Source organism: Elephantulus edwardii, unplaced genomic scaffold, assembly GCF_000299155.1.
Source record: "Elephantulus edwardii isolate Elephantulus edwardi_28Jun2011 unplaced genomic scaffold, EleEdw1.0 scaffold00028, whole genome shotgun sequence".
Lineage (NCBI taxonomy): Eukaryota > Metazoa > Chordata > Mammalia > Macroscelidea > Macroscelididae > Elephantulus > Elephantulus edwardii.
Genome location: NW_006399778.1, coordinates 17,570,784 through 17,588,189, shown reverse-complemented (window position 1 = coordinate 17,588,189; position 17,406 = coordinate 17,570,784). Strand labels below are relative to the sequence as shown.

General features: G+C 41.3%; 1 protein-coding gene across 1 annotated transcript in view; it reads right to left on the bottom strand.

The window, feature by feature from the left end:
* Nucleotides 1–17,406, bottom strand: part of SPATA21 (spermatogenesis associated 21) — a 34,036-nt gene that overhangs the window by 11,578 nt on the left and 5,052 nt on the right. Inside the window, exons 3-5 of the mRNA XM_006883697.1 lie at nt 13,165–13,302; nt 9,771–9,842; nt 9,539–9,656 (exon numbers count right to left, since the gene is read on the bottom strand). Coding sequence (XP_006883759.1) covers nt 9,539–9,656; nt 9,771–9,842; nt 13,165–13,302 — 328 coding nt within the window. The remainder of the gene's footprint in view (nt 1–9,538; nt 9,657–9,770; nt 9,843–13,164; nt 13,303–17,406) is intronic.

The window sequence follows — 17,406 nt, the reverse complement described above, 5'->3', positions numbered from 1 at the left end:
TGGTACATTCATACAATGGAATACTATGCAGCACACAGGAGCAATGATTTTGTAAATTATTACCTCACTTGGGAGGGACTGAAGAGCATTATGCTGAGCGAACTCAGTACCACAAGGACAAATATTGTATAAAATCATTATTGTAGAATTATTATGAAGATCCAAGGGGTGGGGAAGGGTAGAAGCAGAGAGATCAGGATGTGAGGGGCAGCAGGGAGGATTAAACATGGAGTTGTACAATTTGATGGGTGGGAGGGTAAGGGAAACTGGAAGAATCTGGTTTGAAAAATAATGTATTCAAATTTTGTAAATAAATTAGTATTAAAAATAACAATTAAAAACAAAACACACAAAAAGACATTCTTCTGGTATTCTCTACTTTCAACCAAGATCCATCTGATTATCAGCAATACTATCTGTGGTGCCATGGCTTCATCTAAACCCAGTCAGATATTCTGGAAGTTCTCTGTCAAAGGGGAAATCTGAGGTGATATTTATATCAGATAGATAAATCCTTATGTTCCATAATGAGTTGAAATATATCAATCAGTATGTAATCAATTTCTGGGGTCTTGTTTTTTGCCAATTCTTTCAGAGCAGCTTGAACTTCTTAATCACCACAGGCTCTTGTTCATACATTGTTTCATGAAATTCTTCTGTATCCACCAATTCCTTTTGGTACAATGACTCTGTATACTCTTTACATCTTCTTTTAATGTTTCTTGGATCATTTAATATCCTGCCAAAAGCATCCTTAAGTACTGCAATGTGAGGTTTGAATTTGTTTTTCAGTTCCTTCAGCTTAAAAAATGCTGAGCAAGTTCTGCCCTTTTGATTTTCTGACTTCAACTCCTTGCACTTTTCATTGTAATACTTTGTCTTCCCGCGCTGCCCTCTGGAATGTTCTCTTCAACTCCTTAATATCTTGATTTCTTCCCTTTGCTTTTTCTTCTCGGACTCCAATGCAATATATAGAGTTTCTTCTGACATCCATCTTGGTCTTTTCTTCCTCCTCTGTCTTTGTAATGAATGACCTTTTGCATTCTTCCTGGATGATATTCTTGATATCCTCCCACAGCTCATCCAGTCTTTGCTCATTAATGTCCAAGGCCTCAGACATGTTCCTGAGATGGTTTTGAAATTCATATGGGATAGGCACAAGGTCAAATTTTGGTTCCTGTGGACTTGATTTAATTTTCTTCAGCTTCAGCTTGAAATTGCATATGAGTAGTTGGTGGTCTGTTCCACAATCAGCACCTGGCCTAGTTTTCACAGCTGATATTGAGCTTCTCCAGCGGTTCTTTCCACAGATATAATCAATCTGATTCCTATGCATACTATCAGGTGAAATCCATGTATATAGTCTGTGTTTATGTTTCTTATAAAATTTATTTTCAATTAATAAGTTGATTGTGCAAAATTCTATCACTATCTTCAGCTTAATTTCTGTCACCAAGTCAGAGTTTTCCTGCTGATCCTTCTTCTTCATTCCCAACTTTTGTATTCCCAGTCTATAGAATCTCTTTGGTTTTTTTGAGAAGCCTTTGATGTGCATAAGGATTCAATGCTTAGGCCATCCCAGTCATCTAGTTTTTACTTTGCAGATTGTAGATTTTCAGTTCTTTTTGATCATCTATTTATGCTGTACATTAGAGCTCCATTATTTCTTCTCGGATAAATTTTTATAGTTTTAGGTTTTACACATAGGTCCTTGCTGCATCTTCTTGGTTTTTGCAAGGAAGAGATGTTTATTAAAGAGCACCCTGTTAGGGTTCAAAAAAGTCCCCAGATGTGGTTCATTAGCAGAGAAAGACCATGTGGTAACTGCACAAAGATAGTTAAAAATAGGATGAAGACAAAGACACTCTTGAAGAGACAAGAGATGGGGGGGGAACCCTTTAATACATCTTGAGTTAGGATTTTGTATATGGTGTGAGGTATGGATCTTAATTCAATTTTCTGCAAGTAGATATCCAGTTTTGCCTGCATTATTTGTTAGAGAGGCTATCTTTCCCCCCACTTAATAGATTTCATTTCTATTTCATTTGTCAAAGATTAGCTCCTTCAATGCATAGATTTCTTTCTGGGTTACAGTTCTATTCCATTGGCCCATGTATTTGTTGTTGTACCATTAGAGTGGAGGGATGGTGCAGGAGAGAAAGACCCTCAATGAGATGGATCTATTCTATAACTGGAATGGTGGGAATGAGCGTGTTTGAGATGGCAAGGTTGGCACAGGATAGAACAGCCTTTAGGACTCTTGTACATAGGGTCGCTATGAGTCACAAGCAACTCGATGGCACATAACAACAACCATTACTAAACTTTTTTTATTACTGTGGCTGTGTGGTGTATTTTGAGATAGGAAGTGTGAGGCATTACTTTGTTTTTCTCCTTCAGCAGCACTTTGCTTGTATCAGGGTTCTCTTTCTTTTCCATATAAAGTTGTTGATACTTATTCCATCCCTTTGAAGAATGGTGACAAGCTCTGGATCAGGATTACATTATATCTGTTCATCAATTTTGGCAGCATTGCCATTTTCACAATGTTACATCTTCCAATCTGTAAGCATAGTATCTTCTTCCATTGATGTAGGCCTCAATACAGTCTACGTTCTTGATGAAGCTGGAAGGCAATACGTTGAATGAACTAAGTCAATCACCAAAGAAAATTATTAAGTGGCCTCAAAAGACAAATGCAGAAAACAGAATGTATTAGTTATTACCAGGGGAAGGTTGGAGGGGATAATACAGATTGATGGTGATGGGAAATTCATACAAAGGAAAACCCCTTAAAACCACCACATTCAAATATATGCACCAATAACCAGGACCAAAGAGGGGGAAATAGATGACTGCTGCCAACTTTTGCAGTCAGAAAAACCAAGACACTTTGATAATAATGGGTGATTGGAATGAAAAAGTTGGGAACAGGGAAAAAGGATCAGTTGTAGGAAAGCCTGGGCTTGGTGACAGAAATGAGGCTTGAGACAAAACGATAGAATTCTGTACAGTGACCTATTCATTACAAATAACTTTTATAAGAAACATAAATTGCAAATGTACACATGAACGTCTCCTGATGGTGAAGGAATATCAGCTGTGAAAACTAGGCCAGGTGCTGATCATGGAACAGACCATCAACCACTCATATGCAAGTTCAAACTGAAGCTAAAGAGAATAAAATTAAATACACAAGAACCAAAGTTTGACTTTGAGTCTATCCCACCAGAATTTAAAGACAATCTACATAACAGGTTTGAAGCACTATGAGTGAAGACCAGATGAGCTGTGGGAGGATATCAATAATATCATTCATGAAGAATGCAAAAAGTCATTGCAAAGACAGAGGAGAAAGAAAAGACCAATATGTATGTCAAAAGAGGCTCCCGATATTGCACTACAAAGCAAAGGGAAGAAATCAAGAAGTTAAGGAGCTGAAGAGAAGATTTCAAAAGGAAGCTCGAGAAGACAAAGCAAAGTATTATAATGAAATGAGCAAGGAGCTGGAGTTGGAAAAATCAAAAGGGATGAACTCACTCAGCATTTCTTTAGCTGAAGGAACTGAAGAGCAAATTCAAGCCTCCAGTTGTAATACTGAAGGATGTTGAAGACAGAATGTTGAATTACCCAGGAAGCATCAAAAGAAGATGCGAAGAGGAAAACATGGAAGGAGTATGCATAGCCACTAGACAAAAAAAGAATTGGCTGACCCAGAAGAATTTCATGAAACAACATGTGATCAAGAGCCTATGGTGGTTAAGGAGGAAGTTCAAGCTGTTCTGAAGGAATTGGCAAAAAACAAGGCCCCAGGAATTGATGGATTTCCACTTGACATATTTCAGCAAACAACTGCTGCCCTGGACATGCTAACCATATTATGCCAAGAAATCTGGAGGACAACTACCTGGCCAACTGATTGTAAGAGATCTGTATTTATTCCCATTCCAAAAAAAAAAAAAAAAAAGGTGATCCAACAGAGTGTGGAAATTCTCGAACAGTATCACTAATATGACATGCAAGCAAGATCTTGCTGAAGATTATTCAGAAACGATTGGAACAGAGAACTACCAGATGTGCAGGCTGGATTTAGAAGAGGCCGTGGCACTAGGGACATCATAGCCAATGTTAGATGAATATTGGCTGAAACAGAGAGTACCAGAGGAATGTCTATCTGTTTTTTATTGACAATGCAAAGGCACTTGACTGCATGGATCTCAACAAATGATGGTTAACCTTGAGAAAAGTGGAGATCCCAGAACACTTGATTATGTTCATGTGAAACTTATACTTGGACCAGGAAACAGTAGTCCTAACATAGCCGAGAAACACTACATGGTTCAGGATCAGGAAAGGTGTGCATCAGGGATACCTGATACCTTTTCAATCTATGTGCAGAACAATCACTTGTAAAGGTGGACTTTATGAGGAGGAATGTGGCATCAGGCTTGGAGGAAGACTCATCAACAATCTACGTTATACAGATGACACAACCTTACTTGCTGAAACTGAAGAGGACATGAGGCATTTGCTGCAGAAGGTCAAGGACTGTAGTCTTTAATATGGATTGAATTTTTTTTAATTTCAATATCAAGAAAACAGAGAGTCTCACCACTGGGCAAGCTGGCAGCTTCATGATAGAGAAGAGATTGAGATTGTTGATCTCTTCAGCTTGCTTGGTTCCACAATCAACACTCTTGGCACCACCAGTCAAGAAATCAAAATATTAATTACATTGGGAAAGTCTGCTGTCAGAGACTGCAGAAGAGTACTAAAGAGCAATAGTGTCAGTCTGGAGACTAAGGTGCATCTGATCCAGGCATGGTCTTTGCAATTACTTGCTATGTGTCCAAGAGATGGACAATAAGGAAGATAGAAGAAGGATCAATGCCTTTGAGTTGCAGTGCTGGAGAAGAGTGTTGGACATACCGTGAACTGCCAGGAGAACAAACAGCTCTGTCCTGGAGAGAGTGAAACCAGGCTGCTCCCTGGAGGCAAGGATTTTGAAGCTCTGTCTCACATACTTTGGACATGTGGCCAGGAGGGACCAGTCCTTGGAGAAGGACATCATGCTTGGAATGGGAGAAGGAGTGTGCAGGAAAGGAAAACCCAGGATGAGATGGATTAACTCAGTGACTGGGGAGATGGAATTAGGTGTGTCAGAGATGATGAGATTATCTCAGGATAGGGCAGGGTTTAGAGCTAATGTACATAGGGTTGCTATGACTTGCAGGCAACTTGATGGTACATAACAATAATAAAGGTAAAACTGCATAGCTGATTATTTTAACTGCTGCCAATAAATTAACATCTTCCAAAAGTTGTATTGGCAAAACTGTGTAGTAGATATAGTCACAACAATGTTTTGAGGAAGAAGAAACAAAAATAGTAGCTGATGAAGTAATTTCCAGTAAGCTTGAAGCCCCCATTACCACTTGCATGTCGGACCCTAGTTATATACCACTTTCTTCTCAAAAAAGAGCTAACAAGATATCATATTTTATCTTTTTAAATTTACTTCACTTTTTATTTCCCCCTTATTTTTAAATGAAAATGTTAAACAATAGCAAAGTTTAAATCAATTGCCTTCCAACAGGTGAATGGGTAAAGAAATGTGATATATATGTACAATGGAGTATTTTTAGGTGATAAAAAGAAACTGTTATTAAGCCATAAAAAGGCATGGAAAAAAAATCTTAAATGTGTATTGCGATGTTGAAAAGCCAGCCTGAAGAACTATATGAAATTCTGGAAAAGGCAAAAATATAGGACCACTCCAAAGACCAGTCATTGCCTGGAGCTCAGAGTAGGGTGGTGGAGAGGGAGAGAGGTAAATAGGTGGTGCACTGGGCACTACTCTCTATGATACTTTAATGGTGAGTGTGTTAAGCATCTATTAAAATCCATTATCATGATGTTGTTGTTGTTGATTGCTGTGGAGTCAAGCACAACTCATAGCATCCTATGAACAAAAGGCTAAAAAGCCTTTCTAGAACTATCGTATTTATCATAGTTAATAGAGTTTCCAAAGACATGTTTGTTTAGGAAGTGGATGCCACTCCTGCTTCCAAACCTGTCTTAAACTGGGAGTTCCACCTAACACTATCCACTATGGGTCACCGTTATGGCATTTGACACCCCAATGGCACAAGGTTCAGGATGACAGCTACCCCAGGTTACCTCAGTACAGCATATTGACAAAAGAGTGCTGGACCACTTAGAATAATGTTCCTCCAAAATATAACAACTGACTTTTAAATACAAAGGTCCTTCCTGAGGTCTTGTTGACTCTGAACTTAAAAATATGGAGTGTTTCATGAATTTGCATGTCGTGCTTATACAAGGGCCATCATAATCTTCTCTGTATCATTAGAATTTTAGTATTTTTTTTAAATTTAGGTTGTTTATTTTTCATTTCAATTAACATCTACAGAGATTTTGGGATTCCATTCATTCATTGTTGCACCCTTCTCCCCGCACAAACCCCTCCCCCCTCCATTTGCTCCTCTCCTTGAAAAGCAAAACTCCCTCATTGGTACACACACCCCCCCCCCGCACCTCCCCAAACCCCACCCCCTAGCCCCAAATATAATCCACTCTACAACCCTCATTGCATACTCCTACGATAAAAATAATGCCCTAAAATATAATACTTTTAGACTATTCTCTCCCCCAGAATTTTAGTATTATGTGCCGCCGAAGCGAGCACATTATCACGATAGGTGACGAAAAGATTGAAACTGTCAACTACTTCATTTTACTTGAATTCACAACCAATATACTGGATACTAGCAGTCAGAAGATCAGAAGACATATTGCACTGGGTAAGTCTGCCGTTAGGGACCTCTCCAAATTAGTGAGGAGCAATGAGGTTAGTTCGAGGACTCAAGTGTGTTTGATTTAGGCCATGATCTTTTCAATCACATGCCATGGTGCTGAGAGCTGGACTGAGAGTGGATAAGGATGACAGAGTAAAAACTGATACCTTTGAACTGTGATGTTGAAGGGAAGTACTGAATATGGTATGAACTGCCGAAAGAACAAATATATGTCTTGGAGAAAGTTCAGCCTGAGTGCTCCTTGTAGGCAAGGATGGCAAAGCTTTGTCTCGTATACTTTGGGCATATATCTAGGAGAGGCTGGTCTTTAGAGGAGGACATCATGCTAGGAAAGGTGGAAGGATGATGAAAGAGAGGAAGATTCTCGACCAGGTGGATTATCACAGGGATTGCAACAATGGGCTCCAGTGGGTCAGAGGTTGTGAGATTGGCACAACATAGGACAGAGTCCAGATGTGTTGTTTATAGGGTTCATAGGGTTCTATGAGTCATACAACAGCACCTAACAACAACAACAACAAAATCCATAGAATTGTTACCTCAGAATAAATCCTCATGTAAACTATGGAACTTTATTTAGTAAAAATGTAGAAATGTTGCCTTGTCACATATAACATGTACCACTCACTCATGTCTCAAGAACTGAAAACAGGACATAGGGTCACAAGGCCATGAGCATCTCACTGAAAGGGCCAGAGGGAGTGAGAATAGTATAGCCGTTCACCTCCCCTAAGGAGAAAGCAGATAAAGAGCCCCTAGCCCAGCCCCATGGTGTATCTAGAGCCACAGCAGCAGCAAGAGGTTCATTTATTTGTTACTGATACATAGACTCTCAGTTGTATACTGAGAATGGGGTATATTAGGGAAGGAAGTTGGAGAGTGGTAGAGGCAAAGAATTATCTCCCAATGCAAGAGATTAGACCAGAGGTCCAGTCCCAAGGTCTAATTCTTAATTTAGTCCAGGCTTCAGTTTCAGTTCCGCAACACAAACTCAAAAAGGGTCTGGTTTCCTCAGTCATCCAGCACGGTTTGCCTCAGAGCAGTTACAAGTCAGCTTCTTCTTTATTACCCAGCAAGTAAAGCAAAACCTTTAACTGTGGCCTTTTATTTCAAGGCTCCTCTGGTTATACCTTGCCACAGTTTCTCCACAGCAATGCCACAGTCTCTCCACCACCTTCACCAGGGACTTGCCATCATGATTTCTTTCTCACCTGGGCCTTGCTCCAGTCTCCCTCATATCTTGCCACAGCACTCTCTCTTATCTTAGTCCCATAGCTGTTGATGATTTGCAAGGCAATGTGTCTACAGTTAAGGGAGCTAAGGACCAGAGGGGACAATGGCAACAGCTAAAAATAAACCAACTGTAGAAGAGAGGATGAAAGACACCCAAGCGTTGAGGACTCTCCTTCATTGGGTTGCTATGAGTCACCTGTGACTCGATGGCACTTAACAACAATAACATCAACATAGAGAGATCAACTGGCCCAGTGGACAGAAAGCGATGCTACCAAGCCAAAGGTGGGTGAATTTTAATCCGTGGCCCTCGGGCCTGTCTTTCATTGTTTTGGGTCAGACATTCCTCTAGGTCATGTAGGCCTGGTGTACAAGTTTCCATACAGTGGTCACTTGTGGTTGCTATGAGGCTGAACACTGTCACACTGATGTGTCAAATGCGTTAATGGTTGGTCACCCAAAGTGGACAGAGAGTGGGGTGGAGTTCCCTGATTAAAACAAGCTTGGAAGGGGGAGTGGCATCCACTTCCATAATAGCTGGCCTCCAGAAACCCTATGAACCTGGAGAGAGGATGAAAGACACCCGAGCGTTGAGGACTCTCCTTCATAGGGCCACTATGAGTCACCTGCGACTCGATGGCACTTAACAACAACAACAACAGGCTAATACTGCTGCTTAACTCAACAACTTAACTCATTACTGTGGAGTCAGAACTAACTCATAGCTGACCCTGCAGCAGGTTTTCAGAGGCTGTAATACATAAAATAAGATTTCTCATCTTTCTCACCAAGAGCCACTGGTAGATTCAAACCACCAAGAGCCTCCTTTGGTTTAGCAGTGTAAGTTCCTACTGACTACGGCACTTGAACAACTTGGTGTCAAGAAAGGATGTTAATACTAGAGAGAGCTGTGGGTCTAGGAGAAAGAATAGTAGGGAACTCTTTCTATTTTCTGTTCAATTTCTCTATGAACTTAAAACTGGTATTAGAAATAGACAGTAAATAAAATAGGAGAAAGAGGGAGGGAGGGAAGAAGGACACAAGGAGGAGGAAAAGGAATGAAAATGCCCTTTTGCAGCTCACTTTGCTAAACTCTACATATGGGGCCTCTGGTTGCCAGCTTTCCCAATGTCAGGTGAGCCTAGCTTAACGTGATACCAATACATCTGGGAAAGGCAGAACTAAGTGATAGAGAAATAAATACTTTATGCTTTCATCTTGTATCCTGGATCAAGCCATTCCTGAGGTCCTAACAAGTTATGTGAGCCAATACATTCCTCTTTTGCTTAAACCAGGTGGTTCTTTTTTTTTTTTACTCTTATTTTTTAATATGCATTTATTGTTGCTCATTTCCCTCCCTTCTTTGAGTTAGTTCTTGCACTTGCATCAAAAACCTCTGATGCCAAAATGCCAAGTGGCACTTCTATGTCTGCCATCCTCCACCCTCAATAGCCAGCCCCACTCACTTGGTGATCTCCTCTAAGGCTGCTTCAGGTAAAGCCAGCATCTCCACCATCAGGGACAGGATCTCAAAGAGCAGAGTGTGGGGGTTTGGAGTAGCCGTACCTGTCAGGGCATTCTGATCTGAGGGCATGGATGGTAGCTACCATTACCATTTGTCAGCCCTGGATGCCCGTCTCCCACCAGCTGCCCAGCCCTTCTCCCAGTTCTGAGTGTCCTGGTCTGATCCCTGCTCACCCACAGAGCAGAAGAAGCGCTTGGTGTCTGTCATCACCGCCAAGAAGTCTTTGAAGTCTACATGACCATCTCCTATGGGGATCAGAGAATACAGGATGAACATGAGGCTTCTGGACCAAGTCCAGGTATTTGGACTCAAGTATGGTTACTAGCCTTTACCCATGGAGCCTAATTGGAGTTGTACAATTTGATGGGTAGGGGGTGAGGGAAATTGGAAGAATCTGTTCTGGGAAACAATGTATTTTTAAATAAACTAGTATAATAAAAAAAGAAAGAAAATATTGGCTATTCAATACAGAAAATGGTGCACACAGAGGAGTAGAAGGCAAAAATTATAATTTATTTTTTTGGTATCAACTTTATTTTTTTAAAATGTTTTAAATTTTTCTACTAGTTTATTTACAAAATTCAAATACAAATTTGAACAAATTCTTTCAATTTCCCTCACCCCCACCTATCAAATTGTATAGCCCAATGATTCATCCCATCTACCCCATAAAAAGGACCAGAATTTAAGTCCTAGAGGCAGCCAACTGTTGATACCCAGCTCTACCACTTATGAACTTGCAATGTGATCTTGGGGGAGTTTCTTTTTTTTTTAATTTAAATTTATTATTAATTTCAGTAAAAATTTACAGAGACTTTGGGTTTCCATGCATTCGTTGTTGAACTTTTCTCCCCTCCCAACCCTCCCCACTAGTACACTACCCTCTTGGAAAAGTATAAGAAAAATTCTTTCATTGTTTTACAAACCCTCCCCCAGGTCCACTCCACCATGTAGCCTTTGCTCTAGACTCCTGTCATGACAAAAATGCCTAATCACATATCCCTTTTAAACAATTTTCTCCTTCATCTGTTTCAATGAAGTATACATTATTGAACTCATCTTTCTCAGTCTCTCCCCAACCCCAAGGTCAGTCCTGTTTTACAACTGAGGCACCTTGCAGTATTTGACCTTTTGGGACTGAGGTGCTTCACTCAGCATAATGTCCTTCAGAGTCACCTATTTTGAATAATATTGCATGAGTTCCTTGTTTTTCAATGCAGCATAGTATTCCATTGTGTGATTATACCACAACTTCTCTATCCATTCTTTTGTTGATGGGCACTTAGGTGGGAGAGTTTCTTAATCTTTCTAAACTTTGTTTTCTCATCTATGAGCTGAGAATAACAACGACAATAACAATATCCATGCCATAGGGGATCAAATGAATCAAAGTGCTGAGCATATAATATGTGCTCACTAACAATTATGACTGTTGGTGTCATGTGCTGTTGAGTCAACTATAACTTAAGGCGACCCTAGGAACAACAGATCTGAACTTTGCCCTATCCTGTGCCATCATCACAATGTCCACCCCAAGCCCACTGGTGCAGTCACTGTCAATCCATCCCATTGAGGGTCTTCCTCTTTTACCTTTCTCAGCATGGTGTCTTTTCCCAAGGACAGGCCCCTTCCGACAACATTCACAAGCTAGGTGAGGCAGAGTTTCACCATCCTTGCCTCTAAGGAATATGCTAGTTGCACTTCCTCCAAAACAGATTTGTTTGCCCTGTTGGCTCTTTTTTTTTTGTTTGCCCTTTTGGTTATTCAGCACTCTGCTGACACCACAATTCCAAGTCAGTGCTCCTTTATTTATTGTCCAACTTTCAGATAAACATAATAAACAATGTATAAGATCATGGCTTAGATCAGGCACACCTTAGTCTTTAAATTCATATCCTTACCCTTTAGCACTTGAAAGAGGTATTTGAGAGCAGATTTCTCAGTGTAATACATATTTTTAATTCCTTGGCGGCTGCTGCTGCAAAAAATGATCCCCACCCACTGTGGGAAGCCTAATTTCAAACTAAATATTAATGATAAAGCAAATACTGTATCAGGATATGAGGGAGGCACAGATCCAAGCTGGAATTCCCCCTAAGAAAGCACCAAGGCAAACCTTAGGCATTTTCACAGTTCTTGGATTATATTTGCTAACCCCTCCATCCTGAGTCAAGCATAAGGTTTTCAACAGAAAGTGCTTAGCTTCATTTGCATAGAATTCTCTTGGTGATTTGCTCCCTGCTTGATGCTCTCTGTTTCTCCTCCATTCTTGATGCCCCTTTCGTTCTTGATCCTTTACCCTCGGCCAACAACAACCCACGACCTTGAAGGCATAGTTCCTACATTTCCTGCTTCATTTTTCACTAAGTTTCCCTGACACTAACCCACTATCCCATCAGCACAAAATTCTTTCCTGGAGCTCATTCTACTTCCTTCTTTATAGAATTCTCTCATCCACCTTCCAGTTTCTTAACCTAATAAACAGCCTACTCATGCTTCCCAATCAGTCAGATGCAACACTTCTTCAGAAGAGTAGATGAGCTCAGGCTAGGTCCCCTCCCCCTTTTTTATGAAAGAAAGAAACCTCCACTTCCACCACCTATGTGCACAAAAGACATTGGATAACTAATATGCAAATAAATAACAGCACCAGTGAAAACCAGTTCTCAACTTATGATAACCCATTCAGAGTGGAACTGTGTCCCAAAGGGTTCTCAGTGGCTGAGTTTTCTGAAGTAGATCACCTGGCCTTTCTTCCCAGGTACATCTGGGTGGACACTCAAACCACCTTTCAGCTGGCAGCTGAGCAGATTAGCCGATTGCACCACCCTTGAGGCTCCATGAATTGTATTAGTAGCTTGCATTCCTGATTGCATTTTGTGTACTCCGTGATTTGACAGCAGCCCTGTGAGATGGGCACAATATTATCCTCATTCTATAGATGAGGAAACTAAAGGTAACTGACAGAGTCACTCCACTGGTAAAACGAATGGTCAAGACATGCAAGAAGGCCCAGCGAGCACACACGAGGGTCTGAAAAGAAGAGTTCACTGGGATGACCACAGTTGGGGGGCAGGAGCCAAGTCTTGTTCAGCTCTGAGTCCCTGGAACCCAGCACTGAGTAGGTGCTTAGAGAGCATTAACACCAGGACCAGGACCAACGTTAACATTTTCAGGACTCAGTGCAATGCAGGTCAAGGCCTTTTGTTCAAAGACTAAGCATTTTAAGATGCACAACAGCAGATAATTAAACCAAGCACCTTAACGTTCACCAGTTGCCCTTGTATCAATTCTGACCGATGATAAACCCGTTTCAGAGTAGAACCTTGCCCCATAGTTTTCATGGCTATGACCTTTCAGAAGCAGGTCACCAGATCTTTCTTTAGAGGTTCTTCTGGTGGGTTCAAATCACCACCTTTCAGTTAACAGCCAAGTGCCACTCAGTGAGGTCAAACCAACTTCAAGGCCCTGCTAAGCATGAGGTGTCTGGTGATTCCCCGGATCTCACATCAGTGATGGTGGCCTTTTTAAGGGCTCAGAGTAAAGCCCCTTACCCCCAAAACTCACCGTCAATATCAGCACTGGTCAGGGCGTCATTCACCTGGGCTGGGGTCAGCGAGATGCCCACTAGGAGCAGAATGCTTTCCAAGCTTTGTGCATCCACCTCTCCAGGCCCGTTGAAGAATTCAAAGTAGCTGCGGAAGGCTGTGGAGAAGGTGGGTCATGTAGGGGTGGGATGTGTCCTGTTTCTCCCACTTACCACACCCCCTCCAGCCACCTTCCAAATGTCCAACATCCTCTGCCACTGTGGCCAGGTGGACAGACTGTTGCTGTTGTTGTTGCTAGATGCCGTTGAGTCAAGTACAATTCATAGTGACCCTGTGAACAACAACACTGAACCCTGTCCTATCCTGTACCATCCTCATCATCTCTAACATACTTGAATGCATTGCTGCAGTCACTGTGTTAATCTGTCTTGTTGAGAGTCTTCCCCTTTTTCACTGACCGTCAATATTACAAACATGATATCCCTTTCTAACGAACAGCCTTTCCTAGCATCATGCCCAGATGATGCCCAGCCTTGCTTCCAAGGAGCATTCTGGCTGCACTTTTCCCTAGATATATCTGTTTATTGTTTTGGCTATCAGTTGATCAGTGCTCTTCTTCAATATCACAACTCAAAGGCATCAGTTTGTCTTCTGTCATCCTTAGTCATTATCCACCTCTCAGAGACATAGCAAGTGATTGAAAAGACCATGGCCTAAAAAAAAGAAAGAATCAGGCACACCTTACTCTTCAAACTAACATCATTGCTCTTTCAGAGAGATCCCTGACTGCAGATTTCCCTGTATAGCTCCTGATCTCCTGACTGTTGGTACCAAATGTGTTGATTGTGGATTCAAGTAAGACGAATTCATTAACAGTTTTAATCTTTTTTCTGTCTATCGTGATGTTGCCTATAAGCAAAATGTCTATTTTCTTGATATTGAGAATTAATCCACATTGAAGGCTGTAGACTTTGATCTTCTGCAATATGTGCTTCAAGTCCTCCTCATTTTCAGCTGAGGCTCCGTCTAACATACTTTGGACATGTTGTGAGGAGAGACCGGTCCTTGGAGAGGGACATCATGCTTGGGAGGGTGGAGGGACAGTGCAGGAGGGGAAGACCTCTATGAGATGGATTGATTCAGTGACTGGGGTAATCGGGGTGGGTGTGTCAGAGGCAGTGCGGTTGGTGCAGGATAGAGCAGGGTTTAGGGCTGTTGTGCATAGGTTTGCTATGAGTCGAAAACGACTCGATGGCACATAACAACAACAACATGGTTGTATCATCTGTATAACACAAGTTGTTGATGAATCTTCTTCTGATCCTGATGCCATATTCTTCTTCATAAAATTCAGCTTTTCAAATAATTTCCTCAGTGTACAGACTGAATAAGAATGGAGAAAAAATACAAATCTGACGTATGCCTTTCCTGATTTTAAAGGTGGTGTTTTTAGGAGCTATCAAGTCTATTCTAACTCTTAGCTATCTCACGTGACAAAGCAGAATTTCCTCAAGCTATTTTCTTGACTTGTCTTTACAGCAAAGAAAGAAAAGACAAAAATGGATTTCAGAAGAAACTCTGAAACTTGGTCTCAACAATAGCTATCAAAAGGAATGATAAGGTAAAGGAATTGAACAGAAGACTTCAAAGGGCAGTTAAAGAAGAGAAAATATTTTAATAAAATATATAAAGACCTAAAATTAGAAAATCAAAAAGGAAGAACAGAGTTTACAGTCCCCAAGGAGAAAGAACTGAAGGAAAAAGTCAAGCCTTGAGTTGCAATAGTGAAGGATTCTAGAGGCAAAATATTTTATGGTATGTTGTTATTATGTGCTGTTGAGTTGCCTGCAACTCATAGTGACCCTATGTACATTAGTTCTGAACCTTGCCCTATCCTGAGCCAATCTTACTGTGTTTCTGAAATGCCTACCTCCATTATCCCAGTCACTGAGCCAATCCATCTCATCCTGGGTCTTCCTCTCTCCTGCGCTGTCCCTCCACCCTTCCAAGCATGATGTCCCTCTCCAAGGACTGGTCCCTCCTGGCTGTGTGCCCAAAGTATGTGAGATGGAGCTTCAAAATCCTTGCCTCCAGGGAGCAGCTTGTATCCACCCTCTCCAGGACAGACCAGTTTGTTCTCCTGGCAGTCCACAGTATGTTTAACACGTTTCTCCTGCACCACAACTCACAGGCATCAATTTTCCTTTTATCATTTTTAGTCATTTTCCAGCTCTCTGATGCATACCAAGTAATTGAGAAGACTATTGCCTGGATCAAGTACATCTTAGTGTCCATACTGACTGCTCTTCAGTACTCTAGAGAGGTCCCTGACAGAAGATTTTTTTCCCAATGCAATTTGTCTTTTTATTTCCTGGCTGTTTGTGCCAAGAGTCTTCCTCCAGTCCTTATACCACATTCTTCCTCATAAAGCCCAGCCTCCCAAATGACCTGTTATGCATGTAGATTGAAAAAGTATGAAGATAGGATGCATTCCTGATGCACACCTTTCCTGACCCTGAACCATGGAGTGTTTCCCTGCTCTGTTCTGACTACTGCCTCTTGGTCCAAATGAAGCACCAAAAAATTATAGAAGGAAAACAAATTTCTAGTTTAAAAAAATGGTCGCTGCTAAGTCATTCCAGGAAGCAACATAAGATCAAGAACTGGTGGTACTGATGGGAGAAGTCAAAGTTACACTGAGGGCACTGGAGAAAAAAATAGGTAGGCTTCAGGAATTTATGTAATACCAAATGAGATGTATTAATCGATGCAATGCTAGAAGTGTTCACTGGTTTATGCCAAGAAATGGACAACCTGGCCAACTAACTGGAAGAGATTCATATTTGCACCCACTGTAAAGGTCACCCATCAGAATGAGAAAAATACTTACAAATACAATTAATATCATATGAAGTCAATTTTTGCTAAAGATAATTTTAAAAGGACTGGTGTAGTCTATCAACAGGGAACTGACAGAAATTTAAGTTAGATTCAGAAGTGGCTGTACAATGGAGATATAACCTCAGATAGAGCTCAGCCAAAAGCAGAGAATATTAGAAGCAGGTATACTGATGTTTTACTGACTAGTGACAGACATTCAACTATGTGGATCATAACAAATTATGGATAACATTGCAGAGAATGGCAAGTCCAGAACATTTAATTGGGCTCCTGCAGAACATGTGGCCCAAAAGGCAGTCAGTCATTCAAACAGAAGAAGGGAATGTTGTGTGGCTTAAAATTAGGAAAGGTATCTGTCAGGGTTCTATCTTTTCACCATACGTGTTGTTTGTTGTTATGCCATCGAGTCGCTTGCAACTCATAGCGAACCTGTGTATAAGAGCCCTAAATGCCGTTCTATCCTGTGCCAACCTCGCTGTCTCCCACACACTTATTCCCACCACCCCAATCACAGAATCGATGCATCTCATCGAGGGTCTTCCTCTCCTTCACCCTCCCTCCACTCTGCCAAACATGATTTCTCTCTCCAAGGACCAGTCCCTCCTTGCAACATGTCCAAAGTATGTCAGACGAAGCTTCAGAATCCTTGACTCCAAGGTTCATTCTGGCTTCACCCTCTCGAGGACAAACCTGTTCTCCTAGAAGTCCATTGTATATTCAACACTCTTCTCCAGCACCACAGCTCAAAGGCGCCAATTCTCCTTCTGTCATCCCTAATAACTGTCCAACTCTCTGATGCATAGCAAGTAATTGCAAAGACTATAGCCTGGATCAAGCACACCTTAGTCTCCAGCCTGACATCGTTGCTCTTCAGTACTCTTGAGAGATCCCTCATAGCTGACTTTCCCAGTGCAATTCGTCTCTTAATTTCCTGGTTGCTGTTACAAAGAGAGTTGACTGTGGAACCAAGTAAACTAAAACTGTTAACTATCTCAATCTCTTCATTATCCATACTGATACTGCCAATTGGCCCAGTGGTGAGAATCTTTCTTTTCTTGATGTTGAGCTTCAAACCATATTGAAGACTGCAGTCCTTGACCTTCTGCAGCAAGTGCTTCAGGTCCTCTTCAGTTTCAGCAAGCAGGGTTTTGTCACCTACATAATACAAGTTGTTGATGACTCTTCCACCAGTCCTGATGCCACATTCCTCCTCGTACAGCCCAGCGTCTTGGATGTTCTGTTCTGCATACAGATTGAAAAGGTATGGAGACAAAATACATCCCTGGCAGATTCAGTTCCCGATTTTGAACCATGTAGTATCTCCTTGCTCTGTTCTGACAACTGCCTCTTGGTCCAAGTA